This window comes from Lontra canadensis, unplaced genomic scaffold (genome assembly GCF_010015895.1).
Source record: "Lontra canadensis isolate GAN:19392208 unplaced genomic scaffold, GSC_riverotter_1.0 scaffold163, whole genome shotgun sequence".
NCBI classification, from domain to species: Eukaryota; Metazoa; Chordata; class Mammalia; order Carnivora; family Mustelidae; genus Lontra; species Lontra canadensis.
This window is the reverse complement of record NW_022631157.1, coordinates 55,774-83,421: the sequence shown is the minus strand read 5'-3', so window position 1 is coordinate 83,421 and position 27,648 is coordinate 55,774. Positions and strand designations below refer to the sequence as shown.

Genomic DNA, 27,648 nt, shown 5'->3' with positions numbered 1-27,648 from the left:
GCACCATCTATAGCAACAAAAGATTAGGAACAACCTGAATGTCCATTACCAGGAAATCAGTTAAATAAATTATGGCATGTCTATATAATAGGTCATTATGTAACCATTAAGAAAAACTGAGGAATGCCTACATTTAATATGGAAAGACTGCTAGAGGATATCGTGAAGTGAAAAAAGCAAGGTGTAGAGCAGTATGCCAAGTAAGCTAGTTAGAGGGAAAATAGAGCATATTATCTATAACTGCTTGTATATGCACAAAGAAACTCTAGAAGGAAATACACAAGAACCAAACAGTGGTTATCTGTGAGGGGTAGGAAGGTAGAAACGAGGCAAATGGCAGACGGGGCAGAAGGGAAATTTTTCACTTAAAGTCTTTGTATATTTTTTCGCTTTCAAACCATGAAAACGTATTACCTGTATTTTTAAAAAAGGTGATACATTGAAAGGCAGAAAACAGAAAACTGAATAAGCAGAGTAAAAGCTAAAACCTTCAAAGATGTCCAGGAAGAATGAAGAACAGGAAACTGAGGGCGGCTCCGCACACAGTGACCCCACAGGCAGCACAGCCCTCCAGCCAGACAGCAGCCCTTTGGGGAAGCTGGGGTGAGGTGGGGGTGGGGCGTAAGAGTTTGGCTAACCTGGTAGTGCGGTGGTACAAGTCAGTTCATTGGGCAACTGAAACTGGGTGGGGTTCCGCTCCATGGCGGCAGCGATCAGCAGCTCAAAGGGCCGCCTTAGCTGGGGCTGCACGTAGTCCGGCTCTGCTGCCACTGGCTCCTCGTCCACGTCAATGATGTCCTCGTCGACGTCATTCTGCTCAGAAGTGGGGGTCTCTGTGCTGGCATTGGATGTGGGCGTGCCAGGCCGGCTGGCTCTCCTTTCCAGGATCCGGGCATGGGCAATGGCCTTGAGCTCAGTTTTGCTGGCTGATCTGTCCAACAAGTCAGTATCACTGCTGGGGGATGTAGTCCGTTTGCCAGATTTGTCCACCAGTCCATTGACGTGGCCCAGCTCCTTTTTCTGCTCTCGTTTCTGTGCAAATGAACAGGCAGGCCCATCACATCAAGTACCACAAAGAGAAAGAAATGGATACTACCAAGTCCTTGCTAGATCACTAGCCAAAATTATGAAATTTTCTAACCTGTCAGACTCATCTGCCTGGAGACTCGGAACATTGGTCTCTCACCTGTCTGTTCAAGTTGACAAAACTACACCTGAACTACACTAAACTGACAAACTACAGTGGCAGAGAATCACCAAACAGCAGAGAAAGTTAGAAACAATTATACACGCTTCTCATACATCCTTTACTCTAAGTCATCATATGATCCACACGATCTCTATACAAAGCACAGAGGCAAAGGGACAAAAAGTTACCACAGTGAGAATAAACAGAGTGAGGCTAAGTGAGAACAGTGAGAAAAACGTAAAGGGATTCAACATCACTGTAGTTTGCCTTGAAGCATCCTGACCTTCTGAATGGTTTTAAGAATTTTGCTCCAAATAAAGTCTGCAAATACAAAGGTAAGAGGTAAAATAGGCAAGCATAGCTCCCTGTCCAGGGAGGCTGGGTGCTAACATGTAAAGTAACTACACTACAAAGTGGACGGCTGGTGTGTGGAAGGTAGCCACCACAGTGTCTGAGACCAGTGGCTTTCAATGTTTCAAGTTTAACTAAAACTCTGAAAGGGACTCTGAAAGGGACATTTCTTCAAATGGGACGATGGGGAAATGGAAAAAGACCATGTTTGTTCAGTAGGACTGGATGGCTGGTATTATATTTTCCTCTAGGACTCAAAAGAGTGGTCAAATGAAGGTTTAACACTGGTCTCCAGTCAGGAGACCTGGGATCTGTCCCAGTACTGCCAAGGATTCCTTATGACCCTAGATGACTCAGGTTGGTGTGCAGGAATTTCTCTGTCTGGAAAGTAAGACTAATAAAACCTTTCTTCTCCACTTTTCAGAGATACGGTGGAGAAAGAGGGTCCCATATATGAGAAGGATGAAGGCTCTGAGTCAGGGGAAGATCCAGCCTTCACTAGTGAACAGGACCTGAACATCAGAGGTTGCTGAGGGCCAAAGGATGTATCATTTCAGTCTACTTCAGCATAACTACAGGAGGTCAAAGGCGGACAGAGATAGTGGTGCTGGCAAAGGCAGACTTGACAATGGGCAAAGAGCGCCATCTGAAAGCACGTCAGAGCGGCATTTCGGGGAAAGCACACTATGTTAGAAAAAGGCTACTAGAATCCCCACCAAGCAGCTCTGCTTCTAGAAAACTGATGAAGAGGTAACAGAGCTTGGAGTGAAGCAATTTGGGTCAAATCTTGGCTCTGTTAATTCTTTTCTTCTAACTTGGGAAAGTTATTCTACATTAGTGAGCCTCAGTTTCTTCCTCTTTAAAATGGAGGTACTACTCCCAGTATCCACAGATGGCTGTATGGATTAAATGAGACAACATATGCAAAATACCCGGCGCATGATGGGCACCAAACTAATGTTAATTCCTCTTTTCCACCCTCTTTTCCTGGCTTCACTTCTCCCCGAGCTGTTCCCAACCCTTTCACATCCAGCTTCTTCAGTGGCAGGTTTCTGAAAGGCCTCCTGGCTGGCAGGTGCTACTAACGGGCCCTGCTCTAACCTAACCAAGGACACACAAGAAGAGACCTTGTGAGGTGGACAGGCTAGAGGACAGCCTGGTTTGTGAACCTAGGAGATAATCAAACTACAGCTGGGGCTAAGTGGTTGACTGGGCCTTGCCTTGCCTTTTAATAAGAATCCTTGTGCACATGTTGAAAAATAAAAGTCTGCCTGTCTGTTTACCTTCCTAAAGGCCGAAAACTGTTACACACATAAACCACAATCTCTGAATCATCTCATCCTGTTTCTGCAACCAAGGAAATCATCATTCATTGTGACATCATGTTCAGGGGCTGGGAAAACAGAGATGATGTCACAACGAAGGCAAGTTGCTTGCTGTGTAATTAGTGTGAGGGGAGGGAAGGAGACAGTTTACGATTCATAGACAGATTCTAATCCACAGTCTATAATTTGAGGATTGGTTCTCTCATAATCTGGATGGAAACACACCTACTTCCTTTTTTGAGAAAGAGGAATTTAGCTTTTGCAAGCCATAAAAGGTCTCAACATAGAAAATGATGTTCTCCAAGCCAGTGCTGAATTATCAAAGACAAGGGAAGGGGAGCTAAAGAGGGATTAGGCAACCTGGGGTACAGATGGGTTCAAAGTCTTCGGTCCCTCATACATCCAGCCAAGCCTCTGGATATCAGTGACTTATCTGCCTTGGGGTGAGGGAAATCCTTTTTCCACCAAGCCAGAAAAGCAGCCCTTTTTTCTTTAGCCACTTTCAGTCATGGATATAGCTGCCACATTCAAGCCACTTATCAGCCTACTCCTGTCACTAGTGAATGAACAGGGCTCAGTAAATTAACACACCTCTTCTGCCCATTTCAGCAGCTCATGTTTGGATTTTAGGCCCTACTGGATTCCAAAGAGTCACCATGGGGAGAGTGAGGGTGATTCCAGGGCTGGAAAAGACAAGAAGAAGGGACGAAAATGCCTTCAGGGCCAGGCCGTCTTAGCTCTAGAATATCAGTGCTCTAGATCTGGCATTCTGAGCAAAGCCTGCAGGAAGCGGCATTATTACCTTTCGGCGAACAGTGCACCGGTGACACATCCACTCCCCAGGAGGCAACATCTCTTCACTCAGTGGAGGGTTACTGTAGGGAAAAGACAATGGCAAGACTAAGTACTAACCTTGGATGCAGCAGGAAAAAGCCTGGCTGGGTCTGGCACAAAGCCGCAAGTCCCCTATTCTGGCCAGTCCTACAAGCACTGCTAGGGTGCTCTCTTACTTCAAAATGGTTACCTGGCATTATCTGTAATAACCTCAAGAGTGAGGACCCCCTCCCACATCTCAGAAAGAGAAGAAATCCATAGCTATGAACACTGGGCTTACAGGGAAAGACACAAAGAGCTAGTTTGGAGCCTTAAGAATCATTTCCCAAACTATCATGCTGATAAAATCATTGCTAGGTCGTCCACACTCCTCAAAGTCTGTCAGTGTAAGGCTAAGCTCTTCCACCTGCTGTTCCGAGCCCTGTGTAGCACAGACCCATCACTCTTTCCCAGGACCCTTTCATGTACCCCCTGCCCCCGTCAAACCGAAGACTTGCAGATATCTCTTTCTCTACACTACTTTTTCTCCTAGAAAGCTGTGCCTGTTAAACCCCTATTAATCCTGTAAAACTTGCCTCAATCAGCCTATGGTAGATTAAAGATGGCTGCAAATTCTTTGCTACTCCTACTATCCAGAGGTAGGCCATTTCCTTCCTCTTGAATGAGGCTTGTCTTGTGACTTGTTTTGACTAATAGAATGCCCCGGAGGTAACCATGTTGTAACTTCCGAGGCTGGGTGTTAGGAGACCTGCAGATTCCATTTTTACATGTTTGGAATGTTCCATCTCAGAGCCCTGTTGTCATGCTGAGAGGCCACACTGTGGAGACTTAAGGCACTCCAATTAACAGCTTCCTCTGGATGCCAAGCCAAAAGCCAGCATGAACTACTGCTGTGTGACTAAGTCCTCTTGGACCATGCCAGCTTAGACAAGCCTCTAAAGGACTGTGGTCCCAGACAACAGCACACTGAGCAGAAAAACCACCCAGCTGAGCTCAGTTAACCTGCCGACTTATGAGAGATAATAACTAGCATCTGTTTCAAGCCATTGAGTGTTGGATAGCTTGTTACACAGCAACAGAAAACCGAGTACAGCTCCTCCATACGCTCTTCCTGGGTTACTCAGACATCCTGGACCTCTGGGCTACACGGTTAGTTCTCTTTTCGTACTTTCTCCCCCCACCCCTTTTTCTTTGTATTTCTCATGTTTTCCCTTATGTGACAGGTTTTTTCTTTTCTTTTCAAATAATCTCTACACCCAACATGGGGCTCAAACTCACGACTCCAAAATCAAGAGTCGTATGCTCTTCTGACTGAGCCAGATAGGAACCTTAGTTCTCTCTTTTCTTATTTATTACTTATTGTAAGCTCTATGCCCAATGTGGGGCTTGAACTATCACTCATTCATTCATTGTAAGCTCTACGCCCAATGCTGGGCTTGAAGTCACAACCCTGAGATCAAGAGTCGCATGATCTACCAACTGAGCTGGCCAGATGCCCCTCTTATTTCTTTCATTAGAGGGCCCAACACAAAGACTGGATCTCTTCCCTCTCTGTAGGTTTATATTATAATACAGAGGTTGTACAGAGAGTAGTCACTCAAGTCAATACTGAGTCAGAATTAGAGCTGTGTAGGGCAGGCCTTACTGATCCTCCACTGATTTCCATTAAGGTAACACCAAGAACCATATAATGAGACTTTATTAAATCCTTGGGAGGGTCACATTTCTAATGTCTATACAGTAGTGGTTCTCAAAGTGTGGTACCTAGATCAGAAGGAAACATCAGTATCATCTGGGAGCTTATGAGAAATGCAAATTCTGAGGAACTCCCAGTCAGTTGGATGTCTGCCTTCCGCTCAGGTCATGTTCCCAGCATCCTGAGACTGAATTCCGCATGGGGTTCCTTGCTCGGTGGGGAGCCTGCTTCTCCCTCTGCCTGCCCTTCCCCCTGCTTGTGCTCTGTCTCTCTTTGACAAATAAATAAATAAAATCTTAAAAAAAAAAAAAAAAGAAAAAGCAAATTGAGACCTCAGTTCAGGCATGCAGAATCAAAAATTCTCTTCTACAGAACGAGGCTACATTTATGCTTAAGAAAATCTTGTATTTGGTTCCTGGGAGTCACCTATTTGGAGTGGGAAGGAGGAAGTTTTTCATCAAAAAAGGATGAGAAAGGGGCACCTGGGTGGCTCAGTCGATGACATATCTGCCTCCAACTCAGGTCATGATCCTGGGGCCCTGGGATTCCGGGGCCTGAGTCAGGCTCTGCTTTAGCAGGAAGTCAGCTTGAGATTCTCTCCCTTTCCCTCTGCCCCTGCCCCCACTCATGTTTTCTCTCTCTCTCTAATAAATAAATAAAATCTTAAAAAAAGAAAAAAAAAAAAAGAAATACTAAAAAAAAAAAAATTGAGGGCTGAATAACATAAGGACTCTTCCTGAAGTCCCAGGGCTTAATATTACATTGGTCTGTTTCTAGCTAGGAGAACACTTGGTTTGGCAAACGTTTCTCTCTCCTGCTTTGCCATGCTTCCCTGCAGCCCTGGGTATTCCACCAGGCCTTCACAGGTCCTTGCTTCCTTTTCTCCCTTTTTCCTTGGTGGAATCTCAGGAGATCCTTACTAGGATGCAGAAAACGGGAGCACACTGGCCTACTGTGACAGGTCTTCAAATCCCAGAGGACCACAGATGAATGTCACCTGTAAAGTCTTCCCCACTTCTCTCCAATGGATTTTTGCATAGGCCCCATCCAAACTAATGAGATGCCTGCATGTAATCTGCAAAGGCCTACAGACTCTGCTATGCTTCAGCAGCTGTCATATTAAAATTAACCCTGAAAAGGCTGTCACTTCTGATTCGGTTTTTCATCCTTTCTTTTCATCTGCCCGCTTGGCTTTGTACCAAGACACTCTCCACCAAACAATGTAAAGCAGAGAAGGGCAAGGCAAGGTGATTTGAGCTTCCATCTTTTACCAAGATGTAAATGGCCTCCTGGCCACCCTTCACACTTCCCTCAATCTAGCCCCAACCCCTGCTGGCAGAATTAGTTATTAAAACACAATTCTGACCATATCACCCTCCTAATTAAAAAGCTCTTCAGTGTCACCCCTACCCTACCGTATCCTTTATTACAGGATAAAGTTTAAGCTTTATCAGTATCAGTATTGTAGGTTAAGACTCCTGTGGCCAGAATTCTCCATCTTTCTCCAGCTTCATTAACCCGGAGGCTCCCCACACAGTCCATACCCTTCCTCCACACTGCATGTCTATTCATTCTGGAGCTGCTCCCTATAATCGCAAAAGCTGGGCCTTCCCTCATGTATTCACCCGGTGGACTCTTTATGTTTTGAGGCTCAAGTCAGGTAGTGCCTCCGGGAAGCCTTCTCTGGCAACCCCTGATTCCCTATAACACTTCTGTGCCACACTGTACCCAAATCCCTTTTTTTATGGCTTATTTATCTTTGTACCTCCACACTCTGCAAAATGCCTGGCACATACTAGGTACTCAATAAAGCTTGAAAGAACTGAGGGACACGAAAAGAATGGGCTTCTAGGAAGTGAATGTAACCCTCCAAGGTCATGAGGCAAGGCAATGCAGTTGGGCTGACCCTTGATTTGGTGGTTAAATCACATATGAAATCATTTGTTTTCTAAGTCACAAAACAGTAAGACATCAGAGTCAAAGTCCACACTTCCAAACCTGAGCCTCACACAGAACCACCCCACCTGACTCATTTATATCTTCTTTAAACAATTTGATTTCTCATTTCTTTTTCTAAACACGTGGGTCAAATGTTTAAAAATTTTAAAAGTTTTTTTTTTTTTAAAGATTTTATTTATTTATTTGACAGACAGAAATCACAAGTAGGCAGAGAGGCAGGCACAGAGAGAGGGGGAGGCAGGGTCCCCACTCAGCAGAGAGCCTGACGCGGGGCTTGATCCCAGGACCCTGAGATCATGACCCAAGCCGAAGGCAGAGGCTTAACCCACTGAGCCACCCAGGTGCCCCTTAAAGAGGTTTTTTAAAAGTAGCTCCTGGTTGGTTTCTAAAGGATCACTTTTAGGGAAACCAAGTTTAAGAACTCATTTCTCAGAATTCTAGATCACGGCCACAGGCTCTTCTTGTCTGCCCTAAAGTGCGTGATGAGGGCTGTGAGTTTGTTTTTGTTTTTTAAGATTTTATTTATTTCTTTGACAGACAGAGATCACAAGCAGGCAGAGAGGCAGGCAGAGAGAGAGGGAGGAAGCAGGCTCCCCACTGAGCAGAGAGCTCGATTCAGGGCTCCACCCCAGGACCCTGGGATCATGACCTGAGCCAAAGGCAGAGGCTTAACCCACTGAGCCACCTGGGCGCCCGAGGGCTGTGAGTTTAGGGAATAGCACAAGAAAGTCAGAGTACTGTCTCCAGGATGAACACAGAACATTTAAAAGAGTGAGGCCTTATTGAGATTTTGCTGCTTTCTCAGAGAAAGAATATACATCTTGAAATAAACATGAAAATGCAGTGTTTTGAGAAGGCAGTAACTAAGATAGGATGGACGGGGTTTCTGGGTTTCTAGACAATGCTTAGCGCAGGTACAGCAGGAATACAGAAACTGCCCATCATAAAGTTTTCTCGGTGTTTCCTCTTTGCCCCTAGCAATTCCTTTCAAGATATTTAGTAGGCAGTTTTTTCCCCCTTTTTTTCCCAATTTATATGACAGTGAGAGAGGGAACATAAGCAGGGGGAATGGGAGAGGGAGAAGCAGGCTTCCTTCTGAGCAGGGAGCTGGACACGGTCCTGGGATCATGACCTGAGCCGAAGGCAGACGATTAACCATCTGAGCCACTCAGGCGCCCCAAGCAGGCAGTTTTTCAACTCAAATATCTAGAGCAAAAGGATTCATGAAATGGATCCAGGAAAGAAAGACTGTTGTTGGAGTAATAAGCTCAGGAACTAGTTTGGAAAGAGGCTGCTTTGCAAAAGACTAGTTTTGCTCTGTATCAGAAATACTGCCAATAAGGAAAGGATTCTAGGGAGAAAGGAGATTCTGTAACCTCAGGACCCTCATCCACATCCTGAAGACTTTCCCCATCTCAGAGCTCTTTCCCCCATAAGAATGATATTCTCTTAAGTTTCGTGTGCAACCCTGAAACAATTATACATATGCCAGTCTTTAAACCATGATATGTTTGTCAAGAAAAACAAGGCTTTGTGTCAGCATCCTCTTATCCTTATATATCAGTGAAGACAAGGTGCTAAGGGCCATTCTCTATAAAAGGAAATCATTAAAAGTTAAGAAGTCAGGTAATGTTGGAAATGCTCTATCAGAGTTTCCGCTGCTCAGCAGTGAAAACCATGAGGATGCTATAATGAACCAGTGCTGCTTGTAAAGACATCAATATGCTTCCTAATCACTAAAGCCTAGAAATAGCAGAGCGATTATCTCATCTTCCATCTACATAGTGTACTACAGTTCACAAGTGTTTTCACAGATGGTCTTATTTGATCTTCACCAGCACACTGTGAGAATTCTTAGTCCCATCATGCAGGTGATGAACGGGACTTATCTAAAGCTACAGAACCAGTGAAGTTGCAGAATTAGAACCCAAATCAGTTTCCTGGCTCTTTCAAATCTTGAGTCCTAGCTGTTTGTAAAAAAAAACAAAAAACAAACAAACAAAAAAAACAAAAAATACTTTGGTAGTTCTCTTATTTCTGGGGGACACAGTGGACTATCCATCAAGGTATCATCCTCAATCTCAAGGTTGAGCACTTCCTTCTCCATCAGTCAATATTTATTGCGTTCCCACTGCTTACTAACTAACCAGTGCCACGCCAGAGGCACCACACTGGAGGAAAGACACAAAGCAAACAAGTTATGATCTATCCCACCAAGAAACAGCCTCTGGGGAGAGAGGATCAAAGTCATTCAAGCATTTAATGAACAATTAATTATTTCACACTAGGCAATGTGCTAAGTGGTGAGATTTCAAAGTCTTTGTTCTCAGGGATCATAGCCTAGAACAACATGAAAAGGACAGCTAACAACAGGATCACATACAATCAACTACGAACTGAACCTACCCTAAAGACCTATAGAAGACTCAGCTGTCCATCTAGAACCCAAAAGTACATAAGACTTTAGCATTCCTTCTGAGAACGGTCCAAGTCCTAGAAAGGAAGGTGAGTACTGGAAAGTCTGTGAGCTGGCTTGTCTTGGAAAATGTAGCTTTTTTTTTTTTTAATTTTTATTTATTTATTTGACAGAGATCACAAGTATGCAGAGAGGCAGGCAGAGAGAGAGAGGGAAAGCAGGCTCTCTGAGTAGAGAGCCTGACGTGGGGCTTGATTCCAGGACTCTGGGATCATGACCTGAGCCAAGGCAGACGGTCAACCCACCGAGCCACTCAGGCGCCCCAGAAAATGTAGCTCTTTAGAGAGTACCCTGCGAGGGCAGAGCTTCTGCAGATATCCATCTGCCTTCTCTGCTATAAATGTTTCCTCTCAGATCATTTGTTAAAGAGCCCCGGCCTGGGGCGCCTGGGGGTGCTCAGTGAGTTAGGCCTCTGCCTTCGGCTCAGGTCATGATCTCGGGGTCCTGGGAACGAGCCCCGCATCGGACTCTCTGCTCAGTGGGGAGCCTGCTTCCCCCCTCTCTCTCTCTCTGCCTGCCTTTCTGCCTCCTTATGATCTCTGTCAAATAAATAAATAAAATCTTTAAAAAAAAAAAAAAAAAAAAAAAAAAAAAGCCCTGGCCTGCGATTCCTGGCCAGAAAGTGGCTATTCACAGCTTTCTCACTTGCTGCTTGACCACCACCTGATCTCAAAGACATCCTGTCAGCTATAAAACAGTTCGTAACAATAGAGCTCTAATTCCTCAAAGACTGTACAACTGAAATATATGCATCTCAAAGCCTGGTGTGGCTCTCTGTGAGGCCTATAAACCGATGACAGTAACACCTATACACAAACCAATTAGAAAGCTGGTCAGAGCATTAATTTTTCTAAGAAAGATTTATTTATTTTAGAGAGAGAGGGAGAGTGTATGTGCAGGAGTGGGGAGTCGGAGGGAGAGACAGAATCTCAGGCAGACTCTGTGCTGAGCGCGGAGCTTGATGTGGGGTTCATCTCACGACCCTGAGATCACGACCTGAGCCGAAATCAAGAGTGGGTCACTTAAATGACTGAGCCACCCAAGTGCTCTCGGAGATTTTATTTTTTAAGTAATCTCTATACCCAACATGGGGCTGGAACTCACAATCCTGAGTTCAAGAGTCGCATGTTGTTTTGACTGAGCCAGCCAGGCATCCCAATGATTTTTTTCTTTTTAATTCTCTTTGGGAGAATGGGGACTGACTTAACTGACTCAGCCACCCAGGTGCCCCGGCATTTATTTTTCAAAACTGAAACTCCTAAAGCCAACCTCTGCGGTAGGACTCCAGCATCCAGACTCCCACAAACAAATCCAAATGACCTGACTCTATAGCTGATGACGCTGCCTAGGATGGTATATTTCTGGTTATGGAAGAGAAAACCACACACACACACACACACACACACACACACACACACACACACCCAGCTCACTGTAATGCCTGCGCTGATAGCCCCCTCCGTGTCAAAGATTCAAAGCCCAGAGCCAGATGATCCCAACTCACAGCCAAAGGATGGAGTCCGGTTTTAATTTAGAATGCCTCTTTCATTCACTAATGAGGCTGCAGCCCACCACTGCCGGTGGAAGGTGTTAGTTGTCATGGTTCTTGGCTCTCTAATTAAGAGGATCTATTTCAAGTCATACACCAGAGTGGCGGATCTGAGTCTCACCTCACTCATCTCCTTCACCTATTAATACACGTGAGCCTGCACGACATTAACATTTACTTCTGATTTAGTCGCCACCAGTGGGACCTGTTGCTCCATAGCTCTGTGTTAATTATCCATCCAGCGCAAGCAGTTTTTCAATATGGAACTGGAAGGGAGCAGGGGGAGGGGAACAAGAGAACAAAGGGAGGAGGGGAGAGGTGGAGGGAGAGAAGGAGACAGGGAAGCAGAAAGACTGCCTTTGATTTCAGAGACCTGTTTTTTTTTTTTTTTTTTTTTTCATTACAACATGTAGATAAAAATGGTGGGGAACAAAATGGTGTTGGGCTCTGGACTTATTTTTTAAAAATATGTTAGTTTACCGATGTATGGCCTGCAAATGTCTATCCAGCTGAGTGACAATGACATTTTAAAACTTGAGCCAAATGCAGCTGGGAAGACATGGAAATATCACTTAACCAAATTAAAAGCTCTGGTGTGTGTCTTAGGACAAAAGGAAGCAAAACAGATGAAAACTATTTAAGAAAGAAGACATTTTATTGTCTCTTCCTAGACTGACAAAATATTCTATTTACTATGAAGACTGAACAGGAACACTATGCAGACAGCGTATCTATACACAATATACCAACAGCATTCCACTCGGGTTCACTTCTAAAAGAGGTCAGTCGCGTGAACTGCTAGGGTCCCTCCTGTCAGAATCCATCATTCTCCAAGAATCAGAAGCTCTCTAGCCATATATGGTAGTCTCAGTTAAAATATCAGACTAAGAAAGATTTCATTGACCCTTCCCTGCATCTGGATGTCTCGTCCCTTTTTTGGGTGGTGGCGGGGGATTCAGCCAGCAAACAACAGCACCGAGCAGGTTTGATTTTTAATTTCACAGTTCATGGGTCTCGTCCATCCATCTGAGGTCCACTACCAGATAAAAATCCTGCAATCATATCTAACGGCATTGTGTAAGAGTGACTGCAAAAGACAATACATGCTCAGAACAGGCCTGCTCTCCCTCAAACCAGCCCGCTGCCCTTGGCCAGCTGAGGATCTATGTTGGTACTAGCCAAAATGGGAGGGAAGGTAACCACTGATAGGACCACCATCACATCTCCGCCTCCTGGTAGCTATCCTGATCTACAAAGAACCTATGAGCACAGAAAACAAGCCTTTTATAAACTGAAACCAGCTTCTATTCTAGAAACGAGATGCTGGGTAAGAATTAATTAAAAAATTATCTTTTAAAGCGTAAAAGCTGTATTAATGTACCCCAATTTAATGGCTTGAAACAAAATCTAATGAGATTTAAATGTCAGCATAAATAGCCAGCTTCCTCTGGACACATACTTGTATGGGCATCAGTTTTTCTTTCCTTTTTTTTTTTTTTTTAAAAGATTTTATTTATTTATTTGACAGATCACAAGTAGGCAGAGAGGCAGGCAGAGAGAGGAAGGGAAGCAGGCTCCCTGCTGAGCAGAGAGCCCGATGCGGGGCTCGATCCCAGGACCCTGGCATCATGACCTGAGCCGAAGGCAGAGGCTTTAACCCACTGAGCCACCCAGGCGCCCCAGTTTTTATTTTCAAGTACAGCCTACCTTTCAAAGGCTAGGAAGATGGCCATACTGGAAGATACAAGAAACGAGAGCAGAAAGGTCCTGGGGTCCCTGATCCTTAATTCCTTACCCTCCTTCATCCCAGCTACTGACTCAAATACAGCTAATGCCACAAAGTACATAAAAAGTGCAAGGACCACTGGCTTTTTCATGCAGAGCCTCAGGAGCAGTGTTAACAAGGAGACCAATGAAGTGCCAGGCCATTACAAGTGCCCCATTGAGAAACTTCGCTAGTTGCGTCACTTCCACAGGCGTACGATCCTTTCAAATTAGCTGACTGGGTCCCCAAATTTCACTGCCTTCTATGCAGAGCTGGGCTATGGTGGCATCCTCCCAGTGAAGGACACCTGGAGAACAGGGTTATGAGTCAGGGCAGCAAAAGGAGGGTGGGAGGGTAGAGTACCAACTGTTACACCAGGTGTTGCCCCTGCTAACTTCTCTTGACAAGCTGAGACTGGGTGCCACAGGGCCTTATCTATCATTAGTTTGGCTATTCTGGCAATCTTGGCTTCTCCACGATGGAGAGGTGGAGGTGGCTGCAAACATTTTAAAATGGGTTTCGGGGAGCCTGGGTGGTTCAGTTGGTTGGGTGGCTGCCTTCGGCTGAGGCCATGACCCTGGAGTCCCGGGATCAAGTCCTGCATCAAGCTCCTGACTCTATGGGGAGTCTGCTTCTCCCTCTGACCTTCTCCCCTTTCATACACTCTCTCTCTCAAATAAAAATAAACAAAACCTTAAAAAAAGAAAGAAAGAAAGAAAGAAAGAAAGAAAGAAAGAAAAAGAAAGAAAATGGGTTTCATTTATTCACCTCCTGGTAAGATTTTGGAGCCTAAGTGTTTTGGAAGAGTCACCATTCTGGCCTCAGCAGACACTTTCTGATGTTCCCAGGGAATGTTCTTCCTTCGAAGGAAGAATCAACAACTGTAACTGTGTATTCCAGAGGAGTCTCAGAGGTATGGAAAACTGGGTACTGTTCCATGGTCAAATCAAGGAAAAAGCCAAGACATTTTTTTTTTTTTTTTTGGCATACACAGCCCAGGAAATCTGGATCAGTTTCTATCTTATAGATACTAGATCTAAAATTGTATAAAGGCTGGGAAAACTAAAAACACTAACAATGTCTTGGGGTACCTGGGTGGCTCAGTCGGTTTAAGCGGCTGCCTTTGGCTCAGGTCATGATCCGGGAGTCCAGGGATGGAGCCCCATGTTGGGCTCCCTGCTCAGTGGAAGTCTGCTTCTCCCTCTTACCCTCCCCCCTCTCATGCTCTCTCACAAATAAATGAGTAAAATCTTAAAAAAAAAAACAAAAAAAAACAAAAAAAACCCCACCAAACTAACAATTTTTTAAAAAAATTTTTAAATTAGGGGCGCCTGGGTGGCTCAGTGGGTTGAGGCCTCTGCCTTTGGCTCAGGTCATGATCTCAGGGTCCTGGGATCGAGCCCCACATCAGGCTCTCTGCTGCTCAGCAGGGAGCCTGCTTCCCTTCCTCTCTCTCTGCCTGCTTGTGATCTCTCTGTCAAATAAATAAATAAAATATTAAAAAAATTTTTTTTAAATTAAAAAAAAAATCTTTATTTGAAATTCAACTAAATAGAGAGAGAGCAGGTTTCTACTTAAAACCTAGCTGCTTTTCCCTAAGGAGGATTTCTGCTTCATTTACCCTCCTCTGAAAGGGTCTTCTTAAAAGGAAAGAGAATAATGATATGATTTGCACCAAAACAGCACAGGGCCTATTCCCTGTTTCTTTTTACTCATAAACCCCATTTTACTCATAAACCTTAAAACTCCCCACCTGACATGACTGCAGTAATCTCCTGGGCATGCTGTCAAACTGTGCTGTCATGGTTTGATGCCACAGCTAAGTGCTGACTTGGGCTTCTGAAGCCTTCCAGTTATACCCCCAGTGACCTATTTAGGAGGTGAACAGACCTCTCAGAGACAGAGCACCATAGTTTTTTTTCCCTTTGGCTCACTTTTCTCTCAGATGATTCCTAACCAAAGAATGATCACCCTAAAGGCCTGAATGTGTGCACACAAGTGGTAAGATTTGAGGAAAGCTCATATGCAGCAAGCATTCAAGTCTTGGACATAAGCTCTTTCCCACTAACTTAAATGAACTGCAGATACTTTTCTTACCATCCAGCTTACTTCAACACCAACAAACTAAGGCCTGCAGTCAAAGATGTCTCATGAATTAGGTGTTAAGAATTAAGTTAAGCTAGAATGGCTAAGTGTTATCTAAGCCAGGCAAAACCATGAGGACTACAACCAAAGGATTAAAAAACAAACAAACAAACAAACAAACAAACAAACAAGATAAAGTAAAACAGGGGCACCTGGATGGCTCAGTGGGTTAAGCCTCTGCCTTCAGCTCAGGTCATGGTCTCAGGCTCCTGGGATTGAGCCCTGAATTGGGTTCTCTGCTCAGCGGGGAGCCTGCTTCCCCGCCCCCCATCTCTCTGCCTGCCTCTCTGCCTACTTGTGATCTCTCTGTCAAATAAATAAATAAATAAATAAAATCTTAAAAAAAAAAAAAAAAAAAGGCAAGACAATGTCTATCAAAGGCCAAAATCATTAACAGAATTCTCCCTACATTTAAGATGCTCTTTCAAAAAAAATGGTCAGCAAGATCAAGGAAAATTGAATATAGCTAATCTATGTATAGAAAGAACTACAAAAAGGTATAGGTTTAGACACATTTAATGAGATTAACAAAGTATAATTTTCATAATGCATCCTAATAACTGATGATTGAAAACTGAAAAAGTTCATTGTAGAATTTCCCTCTAATATCTCCAGAGCTTCACTAGAACCAGGAATCAGTAGAACTCTATCTGCTGGTTCAGTGAATGTGGGAATTAAAAAGCACCCAGCTCGGGGAGCCTGGGTGGCTCAGTGGGTTAAGCCGCTGCCTTCGGCTCGGGTCATGATCTCAGGGTCCTGGGATCGAGTCTCGCATCGGGCTCTCTGCTCAGCAGGGAGCCTGCTTCCCTCTCACTCTCTCTGCCTGCCTCTCTGCCTACTTGTGATCTCTCTCTGTCAAATAAAAAAAAAAAAAAAAAAAAGCACCCAGCTCATCACAGGTGACCTGGTCTGGTGTAAAGAATAAGAGTAGCTGCTCACTGCCCAGTTTTGTAATGAGGAGACTTATCTACAACCACTTAAAGAGTTCTATGCACTTCATTAGCTTCTCTGCTCTCTTCTCTGCACTACTGCAGACAGGAGAAAAATACTATTCAACATCCACCTAAGGATCACAGCTGGATACAAGACGGTCAATGTGTTCGTGCTGCTGCAAACAGGGTTCCTTCCGCCCTGAAACTCAAGCTTGCTAGTAATTGAGAGATTCCCTCACCCTTGCCTGGCCTGGTGGTAGAATGACGTCTTCCGGCTATGGTTAAATTCAAACCCTACGAAGAATCCTCTCTTGCTCACTCCAGCTTATTTCAAAAGAGAGCCTCGGGACGCCTGGGTGGCTCAGTTGGTTAAGCAGCTGCCTTCGGCTCAGGTCATGATCCCAGCGTCCTGGGATCGAGTCCCACATCTGGCTCCTTGCTCGGCGGGGAGCCTGCTTCTCCCTCTGCCTCTGCCTCTGCCTGCCATTCTGTCTGCCTGTGCTCGTTCTCTCTCCCTCTCTCTGACAAATAAATAAAATCTTAAAAAAAAAAAAAAAAAGAGCCTCATGCAGAGTCCACATCAGTGGGAAACACTGACCCTAGGTTCAGGCTTGGAGTCCCCGCCCCACTGTTACACTCCCTGTCTTTTGTCTTTTCAAGACTGGGAAACATTTCCTGGGAGATATATCTTGTATAGTTTGTCAGAAAAACAGGGGAAGGGCAAAGACTAAACACCAACGCTATTAATATACAGGAAACAAACCTAATTAGGGGGAAAGGAATAGTGACCGTGTGTTCCTGTTAAAGGTATCATCCACTTGGTAGCAGCAGACATCAGTTCTGTTCCCCAACTAAGTGCTTGTCTTTGCACGTCTCTCATTTGTAATACCACTACATATTGCACAGCAGTGAACAGAGGATACGTGTCAGCCCCTGGCTTTTGAGTGGTGTAGTGAGCATTTAATGCATGGTTGCAAAAGGGAAAGTAGCTTTTTGAATGAGCGAGTCAAGTTATATATTACCCAAAATGTCACCAATCTGTAAGGTGTACTTGGAATTTGCTTACTATGAATGCAACAACAGGTCTACATAGTAGACAAGTTCTTTTTTGACAAGGGGTCAAAAGCAATGGTTTTGCCTTTTATCAGTGTCTACTGTACCCCTCAGTGTCTTCTGCCTCCCATACAAATGTGCTAACACTTCGTCTTTATTCTTATTTGCTGAGACCTAGATTCAGAAATAATGTTAGACTTAAAGGATGAAGACTTTGACATCTATAAATGGCAGGCAGAAAAAGGAGTCACCTTCTTACTCTTCTTAACTGCTCTCAAGTCATGGGAAAAGCAGTGAGCTAGTGACCTGTGCATGTGTCCTGGGCATGGTGACAAATCCGCAATACCAAAGTGCCTTTCTGAAATTTGGTCTAGGACTTGCACTGAATACAATGTCCTCCTCTTTCAGGAAACTGGCAGGGGGACAGCTGTACTCCTGTCCAGTCTCTCGGGAGGCTAGCATTATGCAGAGGTGCTCTTATAAGTGTCACTCACTGAATGGCAATGCAGCTGGCCATATTTGTACTCCTTGGGGACTTTTTTTTTTTTTTTTTAAGATTTTATTTATTTATCTGCCAGAGAGAGAGAGAGATCACAAGTAGGCAGAGAGGCAGGTGGAGGGAGAGGGGGAAGCAGGCTCCCTGATGAGCAGAAAGCCTGATGCAGGGCTTGATCCCAGGACCCTGAGATCATGACCTGACTGAAGGCAGAGGAAGGCAGAGGCTTAACCCCCGAAGCCACCCAGGCGCCCCCTCCCTGGGGACTTTTAAGTCAAAGGAAGAGCACAGTAGAGGTGGGAAAGCAAACCCCCCTCCCCTGCTCTGGTGACTTAAAACTCTGGCACCTTAAAATAGGAATGCATTTCCAGGAGCCAGTGCTGCATTATCATAATAATATAACCATCACAACTCCAACCAGGGTCCTGGTGGGATCACGCCCCACAGCAGGAGCCTGCTTCTCCCCTGCCTGCCATTCCCTCTGCTTCTGCACAATGTCAAAAAAACCTGGACAGGGGCGCCTGGGTGGCTCAGTGGGTTAAAGCCTCTGCCTTCAGCTCAGGTCGTGATCCCAGAGTCCTGGGATTGAGCCCCGCATCGGGCTTTCTGCTCGGCGGGGAGCCTGCTTCCTCCTCTCTCTCTCTGCCTGCCTCTCTGCCTACTTGTGATCTCTGTCTGTTAAATAAATAAATAAAATCTTAAAAAAAAAAAAAAACTGGGCAAAGGATCAAAACAGACATTTCTCCAAGAAAATATACAAATGGTTAATAAGCACATGAAAAGATGTTTGGGATCATTAGTCATTAGGGAAATGCAAATCAAAACTATAGCACTTCCTGCCCATAGGATAGCTTTTATCAAGAAGATAGATAATAACAAGTGTTGGAAAGGATGTGGAGAAACTGGAACCCTGATGTATTGGTGAGGATGCAAAATGGTGTAGCCACTTTGGAAAATAGTTTGGCAGTTCTTCAAAGGTTAAACATGGGGGCGCCCGGATGGCTCAGTTGGTTAAGCATCTATCTGCCTTTGGCTCGGGTCATGATCCCAGGGTCCTGGGATGGAGCCCCTGCACTGGGGATGGGGTGAGGGTGGGTGTCTGCTCAGCAGGGAGTCTCTGCTTCTCCCTCTCCCTCTGGTCCCCCACACCTCATGCTCTGGCTTGCTATCTCTGTCTTTCAAATAAATAAATAAAATCTTAAAAAAAAAAAAAAGGTTAAACATGAGTTACCCTGTGACCCAGCAATTCCATTTCTGGGATATACAACCAAGAGAAATGAAAACAGATGTCCACACAAGATTTGCACACAAATGTTACAGCATCATTATTCACAATAACAAAAAGTAGAAAAAAACCCCAAATGTCTATTAACTGATAAATGGATAGACAAAATGTGGTATATCCACACATGGAATAGTATTCAGCCACAAAAAGGGATGAAGTACAGATAAACCCTACAAGGGTGAACCTTGAAAACTCACTGAGCCCTTTTGAGTTATCACTTGTCCTTTCACTCAGAGCTTAATAAAAACCACTGTCTCATTCAGTAACACACAGTAGTGACTATTTGGTTCCTTTTTCAGTTCAAATTACATAATTTGTTTCTATTTTACGATTTGGCTTAAAAAATTCTCTTGGAGGAGCACCTGGGTGGCTCAGGCGTTAAGCATCTGACTTCAGCTCAGGTCATGATCCCAGGGTCCTGGGATGGAGCTCTGCACCAGGGCTCCCTGCTCAGCAGGAAGCCTGCTTCTTCCTCTCCCACTCCCCCTGCTTGTTCCCTCTCTGGCTGTGTCTCTCTCTGTCAAATAAATAAATAAAAAATCTTAAAAAAAAAAATTCTCTTGAAGACATACTTAACAATTTAAAACAGATCAACATGAATCCCTTCTCCAATTATAAATGAAGATGCTACCTAAATATGTCTTATACATGATTTCACACGTAAACAATACACTAGTCATTTCAAAGCCCAAAAGCAGTCCTAATATTTTAATACAGCCCACCTATAAAGTACTGTGAGAGCCTTAGGGAGCAGCAGGAAACTGCTGAGTTTACAACTGTATTCTATCTCTCATTGAGTATGGCGATTAATTTGGGGACAGACCCCCCCCCTCAAATTTCCCACAATAGTACCATGAAATGCTTGCCTTAGGTCACACAAACACTGTTACCTGTGAGGAGCACTACCTCCTCCTCCAGTTTAAAAAAATTTCTGATGCTTCCTTTCTTTTCTTTTCTTTTTAAAAAGATTTTATTTATTTATTTGACAGACAGAGATCACAAGTGAGGCAGGCAGAGAGAAGAAGGGAAGAAGGTTCCCTGCCGAGCAGAGAGCCCCATGTGGGGCTCGATCCCAGGACCCTGGGATCATGACCTGAGCCAAAGGCAGAGGCTTTAACCCACTGAGCCACCCAGTCGCCAGATGCATCCTTTCTTAACCAAAGCCACCTAGATCCTAGATCAAACCCATTTTTTTTAAAGACTTTATTTGACAGAGAGAGATCACAAATAGGCAGAGAGGCAGGCAGAGAGAAAGGGGGAAGCAGGCTCCCTGCTGTGCAGAGAGCCTGATGCAGGGCTCATCCAGGATCCTGAGATCATGACCTGAGCCAAAGACACAGGCTTAACCCACTGAGCCACCCAGGCGCCCCCAGATCACACCCAATTCTAAGTAAACATTTCATACTAAATATTATCATTTTTAAACAGTGATTATACTTTCATCACTGAAACAAAGCACTCTGATCACAAGAATGAGCCCAAGCCCCACATTAAGTTTACAAAGCATGCATATAAAACTGAGCTAAAGCTGAATGTTACTGGACCCTCCCTGCCGGAATGGAACATTTAAAAACAGTAATACACACCCAGATTCCAACGCAATGTAGCAAATGCAAAAATAAATAGATAAAATACACATAAAACCAAATTAGGTTTGTTTATTGTTGAATCATTTTACTACAGAAGAGGCAGGGTGACAGGAGGAAGTCCAGATGCTGACCCCTCCAGTTCTTCAGTGCCAGGTTTCCAAGCACCTCAAATGTTAGAAATAACAGATTCGTAAGATAACATTAAATTAAATGTATTTTAATTCAGCACTAGCCTGGTACTTTTCTAATGAGGAGCTAAACGCAACAAAATCAGAAAAAAAAAATCACCTTCTGAAAAGTTCAAATAGCAAAGATGTTCTGCAACGCAGTTTTCTACTCTATGTGTGAAACCTTTCTTGTTATGACTCACTGAAAATTAAATATGCAAAACTCCAAGCTGAGCTTAGTTTTGCCTGTGCACAGAGACCTTTTTACTCTCATTCTTCGAAAACCTCATTTTGGATCTCACTGCCAACACCAAAGAGAGGAAAGCCGGCCAACAATTCCAAATATAACATGCGGAGGCAAATGCTACAGAAATCTGTCTGACGGGAAGCAACCATGCTGAGGTCTGCTGAGGTAGATGCGTTTCTCAGACCATTTTGATCCCTCAGTCCGTTTGGAGCAAAATGCCACGAGAAAACAATCAGAGAGAAAAACATCCAGTTTTTCCGGCCTCATTACTGATGGCCTATGGTGCTCACTTTATCAGTGAGAACAATTCAATCCATTTCAAATAGAAAGATGGTCAGCGGCAAATAGAGCTCCACCAGCTATTCTTTTTTTTTTTTAAACCAATTCTTAGGGACCATTCCATGGAGACCAGTATTTTCAGAAAGTTCAACTAATGGCATGACAATTATGATAGGGGTCGGGTTCACCAGAAAACACTTAAAAAGATACCTCTTTCCAGTTCGTGGGGCAGGTTTAATAACCCCCACTACCACTCTGAATAAGTGATAAACCAGTTAAACTCAGATAAAATGATCATACTGTTACTTAAACAAAAACTAAACGATCACCTCCTTAAGTTTAATTCTTCAGCGAGGTCATGGTACAGAGCACAGGACAATTCATTCCCTCACCCAAAGGATCATGACAGGGAACCCAGAAATAGGGCTCCCAGTCTAACTGGGAAAAGAGAACGGTTCCTCATACAGAGCACTGGCCCCCGAGAAAAGACAAGACAATTAACAGTTTATCTTACCAATCATTTCCTACAGTAGTTTATCTTAGAAAAATCCCCTGTGGTTATGACTATGTCACTAAGCCCAGGAGGTAAAGTTTGCCTAAATCACTTCTGGAACATTTTATTAGATCTTGTTCACTGTGATGCAAGCTGGCAAGACGCACTAGAGACAGAAAAAGGATGGTCTCAGAGAATTTTGAACGAAGACCCGCAATAGCACTACAATTATGACCAACAGGGTTTGCAAAACCTCCATCTTCACTCTTGTACATTCTGTACGTAAGGAAAATGATCATTTCTGTGCTTACGTAAATACAGCTGACCCTTGGAAAACATGCATTTGAACTGCACGTCCTCTTCTATGGAGACTTTTTAGAGTATGGTATGGTACGTGCATTTTCTCTTTTTATTTCCATAACATTTTCTTTTCTCTAGCTTACTGTGTTGTAAGAATACAGTGTACAATACATACAACATGCAGAATATGTGTTAACTGACCTCTGATGGTACCGGTAAGGCTTCTGGTCAACAGCCCGCTGTAAATAGTTAAGTGTTTGAAAAATCAAAACTTATGTAGATTTTTGGCTGCATGGGGGTCAGTGTCCCTAAGCCCCCAGCATTGTTCAAGGGTCAACTGTAAGCCAGTCATAGCCAGCTGAAAAGGAAAGCCAGAGAAAATATAGCCACACCTAACTGCACTCCTACAGGGCACAAGTAAACAGTAACGGCATGAATTAAAGCCGGCACACTCAGGAATCAAAATGGTCTGAGACTGTCAAAGGCAGGACCCAGACTACTCTCGTGGAGATGATTAATGAAGTAGTTCACTTGGGCTGGAAAGAGTGTGGAACAGGAGGCAGGAAAGTGGGATAAGCCTCACTTGAAAGAAGACTTCCTGCCTTTGTACCAATATCCAGAATGTTTTGTAATTTATATAACAACTCTGCTAAATCAATGGTACCTTCAGTACTGGCATCTTCAAAGAGGGAACTGGAGATGTAAAATAAACCCTGCCTCACTTACTAGGATTCTCGAATCTCTGATTACCGGTTCCCATTCATGGTCTTTTTAAAAAAAAAAAAAAAAAAAAAGTATTCAATGAAATGCACAGTCTGGGCAAGTCTGTCTCACCAAGAGCTACAAGTACCTCCCTCTTTCCTAGCAGAAGCAGAAACTGTTAATTGTTACAACTTGACAAGACTCACACTCATCTAATTAGAAGATCCAGAGGTTAGGTTTTAGAATTTGAAGCCCAAACTCAGGCAAAACAGCACACTTTTTCCATACCTGAAGTTTCTAATAAACAATCTCAGCTTTACTAAACACGAGGCTAAAGATAAAGAGCTTATAAAATTCTCAATATGGAGATCACCCTTCTCCTTTAGCTAACCCTAGCTTCATCCTAGAGGTGAAACACCCACACTTTACATCAAGAAGCCTACAATTCAGTACAAGCGTATGCATCAAACAAGCACAATAAAAAATGTAAGCAACAGGGAAAAAACTGATAAACAACATACATATCCAGGTACAAATCTCTTGTTTGCTCAAGAACATGGGAAAACTTGACCAGAGGTATTTTCTCCAGGTGGATTACACCTTACAGGAAGCAAAGGCTAAAAACCACAGACCCCTCCTGCTGGTATTAGTCACCTGGTAATAAAAATTTAAAACCAGCAACAAAGCTTCCTCCAGGATAACCATTTTTGTCCCTGCAACATTACAAGCCCAGATGGGGTGCCCTCCTGGGCAAAAGCATCTGGGGAATAGTAATGGGAGCTTCCTACATAACTTCTGACCACAGACTTAATTTGCCCAGTATCAGTCATCTGTCTAATAAGTGTTCCAAAACCTCCAATTAGTACAAATACACAGTAGGCACTAGTCCACAAACCGAGAGACGGAATGTGAATGGAACAGTGTAGAGAGCTTAAGGAAAACCTCACTTTTTCTTTTTAAACAAAAGACTTAAAAAAAAAAAAAAAAGGCAACATCAAAAACGGGTGGGAACAAACAGAAGCCCCTCTCTTTCCCGCTCTCACAAACGCCTGCATCAGTCAACTGTTGCTGAACAACAGAACAAGGCCCATCCCAACACGACGCAATCTGGGTTCCCTAAGCAGATGTGGGATTTCTGTGGAGATGGTTTCTCCAGGCAGAAGCTGGAGTTTAAACTCTTCCTGGCCGGATTGTTCTGGGCTGAGCTGCTGAGCAGGATCACGCAGCGGGCGATCAACCCAGGTCCCTCCCTCTCTCGCTCTCTCTCTCTCTCCCGTCTCTCCCCTCCTCTCGCGTTCAGTTGAGAGCGGGGGGGGGGGGGGCGGCGGAGGGAAGCGCAGAGCTTTCCAGCTCTCTGCTCCTTAAAAATGCCCTCGCGGAGCTAACCGCACACAATCCCACCCCGGCAGCAAAGAATTCTGCCGCGAAGGGCTCGCTGATCCGGAGCGGAGAAGTGAAATCGGCGCCCGAGGGCAATTTTAATTGTCTAACCCGGCCCGATTTCCTAAGAGGCGGCAGCGCGGGGAGGGGAGGGAGAGAAGGAGGCAGCTCCGAGAGGCAACAGGGGGCAAGCGGAGCCAGAGAAAGGGGACCAAAGCGGCGAGATCCTAGCCCGGGTCCCCGAGGAGCTTCTGCAGAAAAGACTCCAGGCCTCTACCCCCACCGTTCCCCGGGAGACGTTTGCAAATCATATATGCAGCCAAAATGGCGCTGAGAATAAAAATATAATTTAAAGGCAGGTCGCCATATTGTAAACAGAGAAGCGGAGAAGAGGCAGACTCGAGAGACACCCTCCATGATTTCTTCCACAGCCGCAAGCGCCCGGGTGTCCGGCCCCCCGGGTCTGGACCCCGCCAAGTCCGGCGGCCGAGGGCTCCGCGCACCCGCCCGCAAGAGAGCCCAGCCCGGCAGGAGCCCGAGGGCGGCGGGCGCGCGGGCAGGCGAGCGGCACAGGGCCCGGAGCTCCTCCCCTTCCTCCCCCGCCACCGCCGGCCGTGCCCTGCCGGCTCTGTCCCGGCTACCCAGAGCCTTCCAATCCCAGATGGGGCTCTCCTCACTCGTCCCAACCCCTACCTCGGGGTCCGGACCCACTGCTGCTCCTCCCCCCCACTCCCAAACGGCCAGATCCCGGCAGACACCTGGGGGCGGGGAGGCGCTCGCCCCAGCCGCTGCAGAAAGTCAGCTAGCGGCTGCAAGCGCCCGTTATTTCGGCAGCCAGGGGTAGGCCGGGTGAAGGAATGTGCCGAGAAGGGTCCGCCAAGGAGCTCCAAAGGGGTCCCCAGACCTTACCAGCACTGGAGGTGGAAGGCGGCCGGGCAGTGGTCACAGCACAGGAGATCCCCACCTTCTTTGCAGCTATCGCAGCTGTCGTGGTTGGTGGCCCTGCCGCTTCTCCGGGGCTCTTTTTCAGGTTTCCGACTCCGCTTTTCTGCCTCGTCCGTCTTGGGGGGAGCCAGCAGAGCTTGGATTTGCTGCACACACATACAAACGGCGTGTGTGCACACTCGGAGCTCCCGGGCGGTCCGTCGCCCCCCCGGCAAGGCTTCTCCGTCACCCACCCCTCTCCCCCCTTTTGTCCTTCTTCCTCCCATCCAAGCTGCTCCCAGAACCTCTCAGCCCCCGGAACCGGGGGGAGCCCACCCTAACAGCTTTCCTGCAGCACAACGAGAACAGCTTCTTCCAAATGGGGAGGATCAGGGTAGGGGGATGGGGAGAGGGTGCGCGGTTCCCTTCTCGCCACTTCCTTGTATGGACAGTGGGGGACTCCAAAGCCAGGCTCTGAAGAGGCCTGAAACCCGGTACCCGGACGTGCTGGGGGAAGCACAAAGGGGCCGACAAGAAGGGGGTGGGGAGGCCCGCCGGTGCAACGACATGGAGTGGGTTGGTGCCTCGGGAGAACGAATCCAGGGCGGCGGGTGGGTGAAACTGCTGCAAACGTCCTCGGAGGCTGAGCTCAGCCCCTCGAATTGCAAAGAAGGGAGGGAGAGTCTGGGTGAGGAAGAAGCCCCCCTTCCTCTGGCCCTTTTGCGCTGTGAGCTCAGGACCGGCTTTGTGGGGCGGAGGGCGGAGGTTCCCTCCCGGCGCTGGGGGAAGGGGATGAGGAGGGCCACTCTTACCTCCATCAGCCCCCCCGACGTGTCCAAGTCGTACACGATCGTCTTGGTCTCCATTTTCTCCCACATTCATCCACCTCCCGGGCTGGGCGCTCTCTGCTCCGGCCCCCCCAACCCCGGGGGGAGGGGGGAAGCGGGGGGAGGGGGCGCTCCTGACCCCGGCCCCCCTTCTTTTTTCCCAACACGGGTCCCGACTTCCTCGCCCTGGCTCCCCCCCACCCCCCGGCCCCCAGTCCCCGGGACGGCAGCGTCCTCCCCACGGGCCGTGAGGGGGGAGCGGCCCCTCAGCCTCGGCCCGGCGGCTGGCTGCACGGTGGGTCCCGGCTCCCGGGGTCAGGCCTCGGCGGGGCCTAGTCCCACAGGCTAAAGCCGGCGCTGGCGACCGCTGGTCCGGCCGGGAAGGCTGGCGGGCGCTGCCATCCCGGGGTTGGGGGGATCGGAGGGGGGGTGAGAGGTTAGGTGAGGTTGTGGTACGTGAGGTGACTGCGGGGAGGGTGATGGGGGGTGGTCCCCGGGCTCCGCCTCTCGCCGCCGCCGCCGTCTGCGTCCCGGCTGCCGCGCACTTGGCGCAAACTTACCGCGAGCGCCCGCAAAGCCACCCGCGCAGGCGCCCCGGGATCGCCGCTCGCCGCGCGCAACCGCAGTGACAGCCGGCGGCCGGGCTCCCGCGCAGCCGCAGTGAGCGGGTACCCCCCAGCGCGCAGCCGCGCTGGCATTCGTCTGGAGGGCCGAAGCCCCGCCTTTCTGCCTTGCGCCAGCGTAGTAAGATAAGAGGGCGGGACCTGAGGTCTCGCGCAGGCGCCTCGGAGAGTTTCTAAGGGTCATAGCGCAGCCGCAGGAACGTGGGGGCTCTTCATCCATTGGTGTTTGTGTACAGACCAAGACTACTCTGTTCCTGCGCAGGCGTGTTGAGAATGCTCCCCTCCCGCCCCACAACACAGCCGCCTTCCGCGCAAGCGTATTGTCATCTGCAGGCTCTAACAAGAATGCTTCTACTTTCGCCATTTTGGTAATGGGATATAGGCTACCATGTCCTTGGAGTCCTCAGGCAAGAACAAGAAGGAACAAGGTGTGGTGTTGGCTGGAGCCGGTATGCTGTCGGTGACAGCAGTATTCCTAGGGATATTGTACTGGATCGTTTGGTTCCCAGCATCAGGTGTGGCAGAACTAGGCGCCATATTGGTAAAGAGAAAAGAAAAGCCACCGCGACGGAAAACTATTCTTTTGGTGTCGGGTTGGGTGGCTGCTGTACACACTACCCTCCCGCTCCTGACAGTTAATTTTAGCCTCAGCGTCCCTGCCTTGCGTAATGAAGACACCATGGAGAGTTTAGCAGGCCCATTACTACTACCCTCTCTTGATCACTGTCCCTGAGAACTGCTCCAGAGGAAGCCCACAGCGAAGAGTTAGTAACGCTGACAACGCCCAACTACCTGCCTATAGCGGACTTCAACTCCCAGTTTGCAATGCGGAAGACGGCCAAAGGCCGAACGGGAGCGCATTGCACCCTGGGAGCAGCAAGAATCGCGAGGGATGTGGTGGGTTGTGGGAGCCGTAGTTCCGTGTGCATGCTGTGTATGCGCTGTATGGTGGGATGGACTCGGGGAGGAGAGATTTGCCTGCCAGGAAGGGATGCTTTTGAGAGCTGGTGTGCTGTATGCTGGGATTTGTAGTCTGAAGGCCTCACCTCGAATTCTGGCTTC

The 27,648-nt window shown here is 46.5% G+C and overlaps 1 protein-coding gene across 7 annotated transcripts in view; it reads right to left on the bottom strand.

The window, feature by feature from the left end:
* Positions 1-26,384, bottom strand: part of PHF12 (PHD finger protein 12) — a 41,992-nt gene extending 15,608 nt beyond the window's left edge. For 3 of the 7 annotated variants that reach the window (XM_032845405.1, XM_032845406.1, XM_032845407.1), the window contains exons 1-4: positions 25,949-26,384; positions 25,122-25,792; positions 3,668-3,740; positions 639-1,032 (exon numbers count right to left, since the gene is read on the bottom strand). In XM_032845405.1, the coding sequence (XP_032701296.1) occupies positions 639-1,032; positions 3,668-3,740; positions 25,122-25,423 (769 nt within the window). In that variant the 5' untranslated portion in view covers positions 25,424-25,792; positions 25,949-26,384. Of the gene's footprint in view, positions 1-638; positions 1,033-3,667; positions 3,741-4,274; positions 4,478-9,521; positions 9,528-25,121; positions 25,793-25,948 lie in introns of those variants that run through there. The other 4 variants (XM_032845400.1, XM_032845401.1, XM_032845403.1 and 1 more) reach the window with 4 other exon arrangements.
* Positions 26,385-27,648: the final 1,264 nt, after the last annotated feature.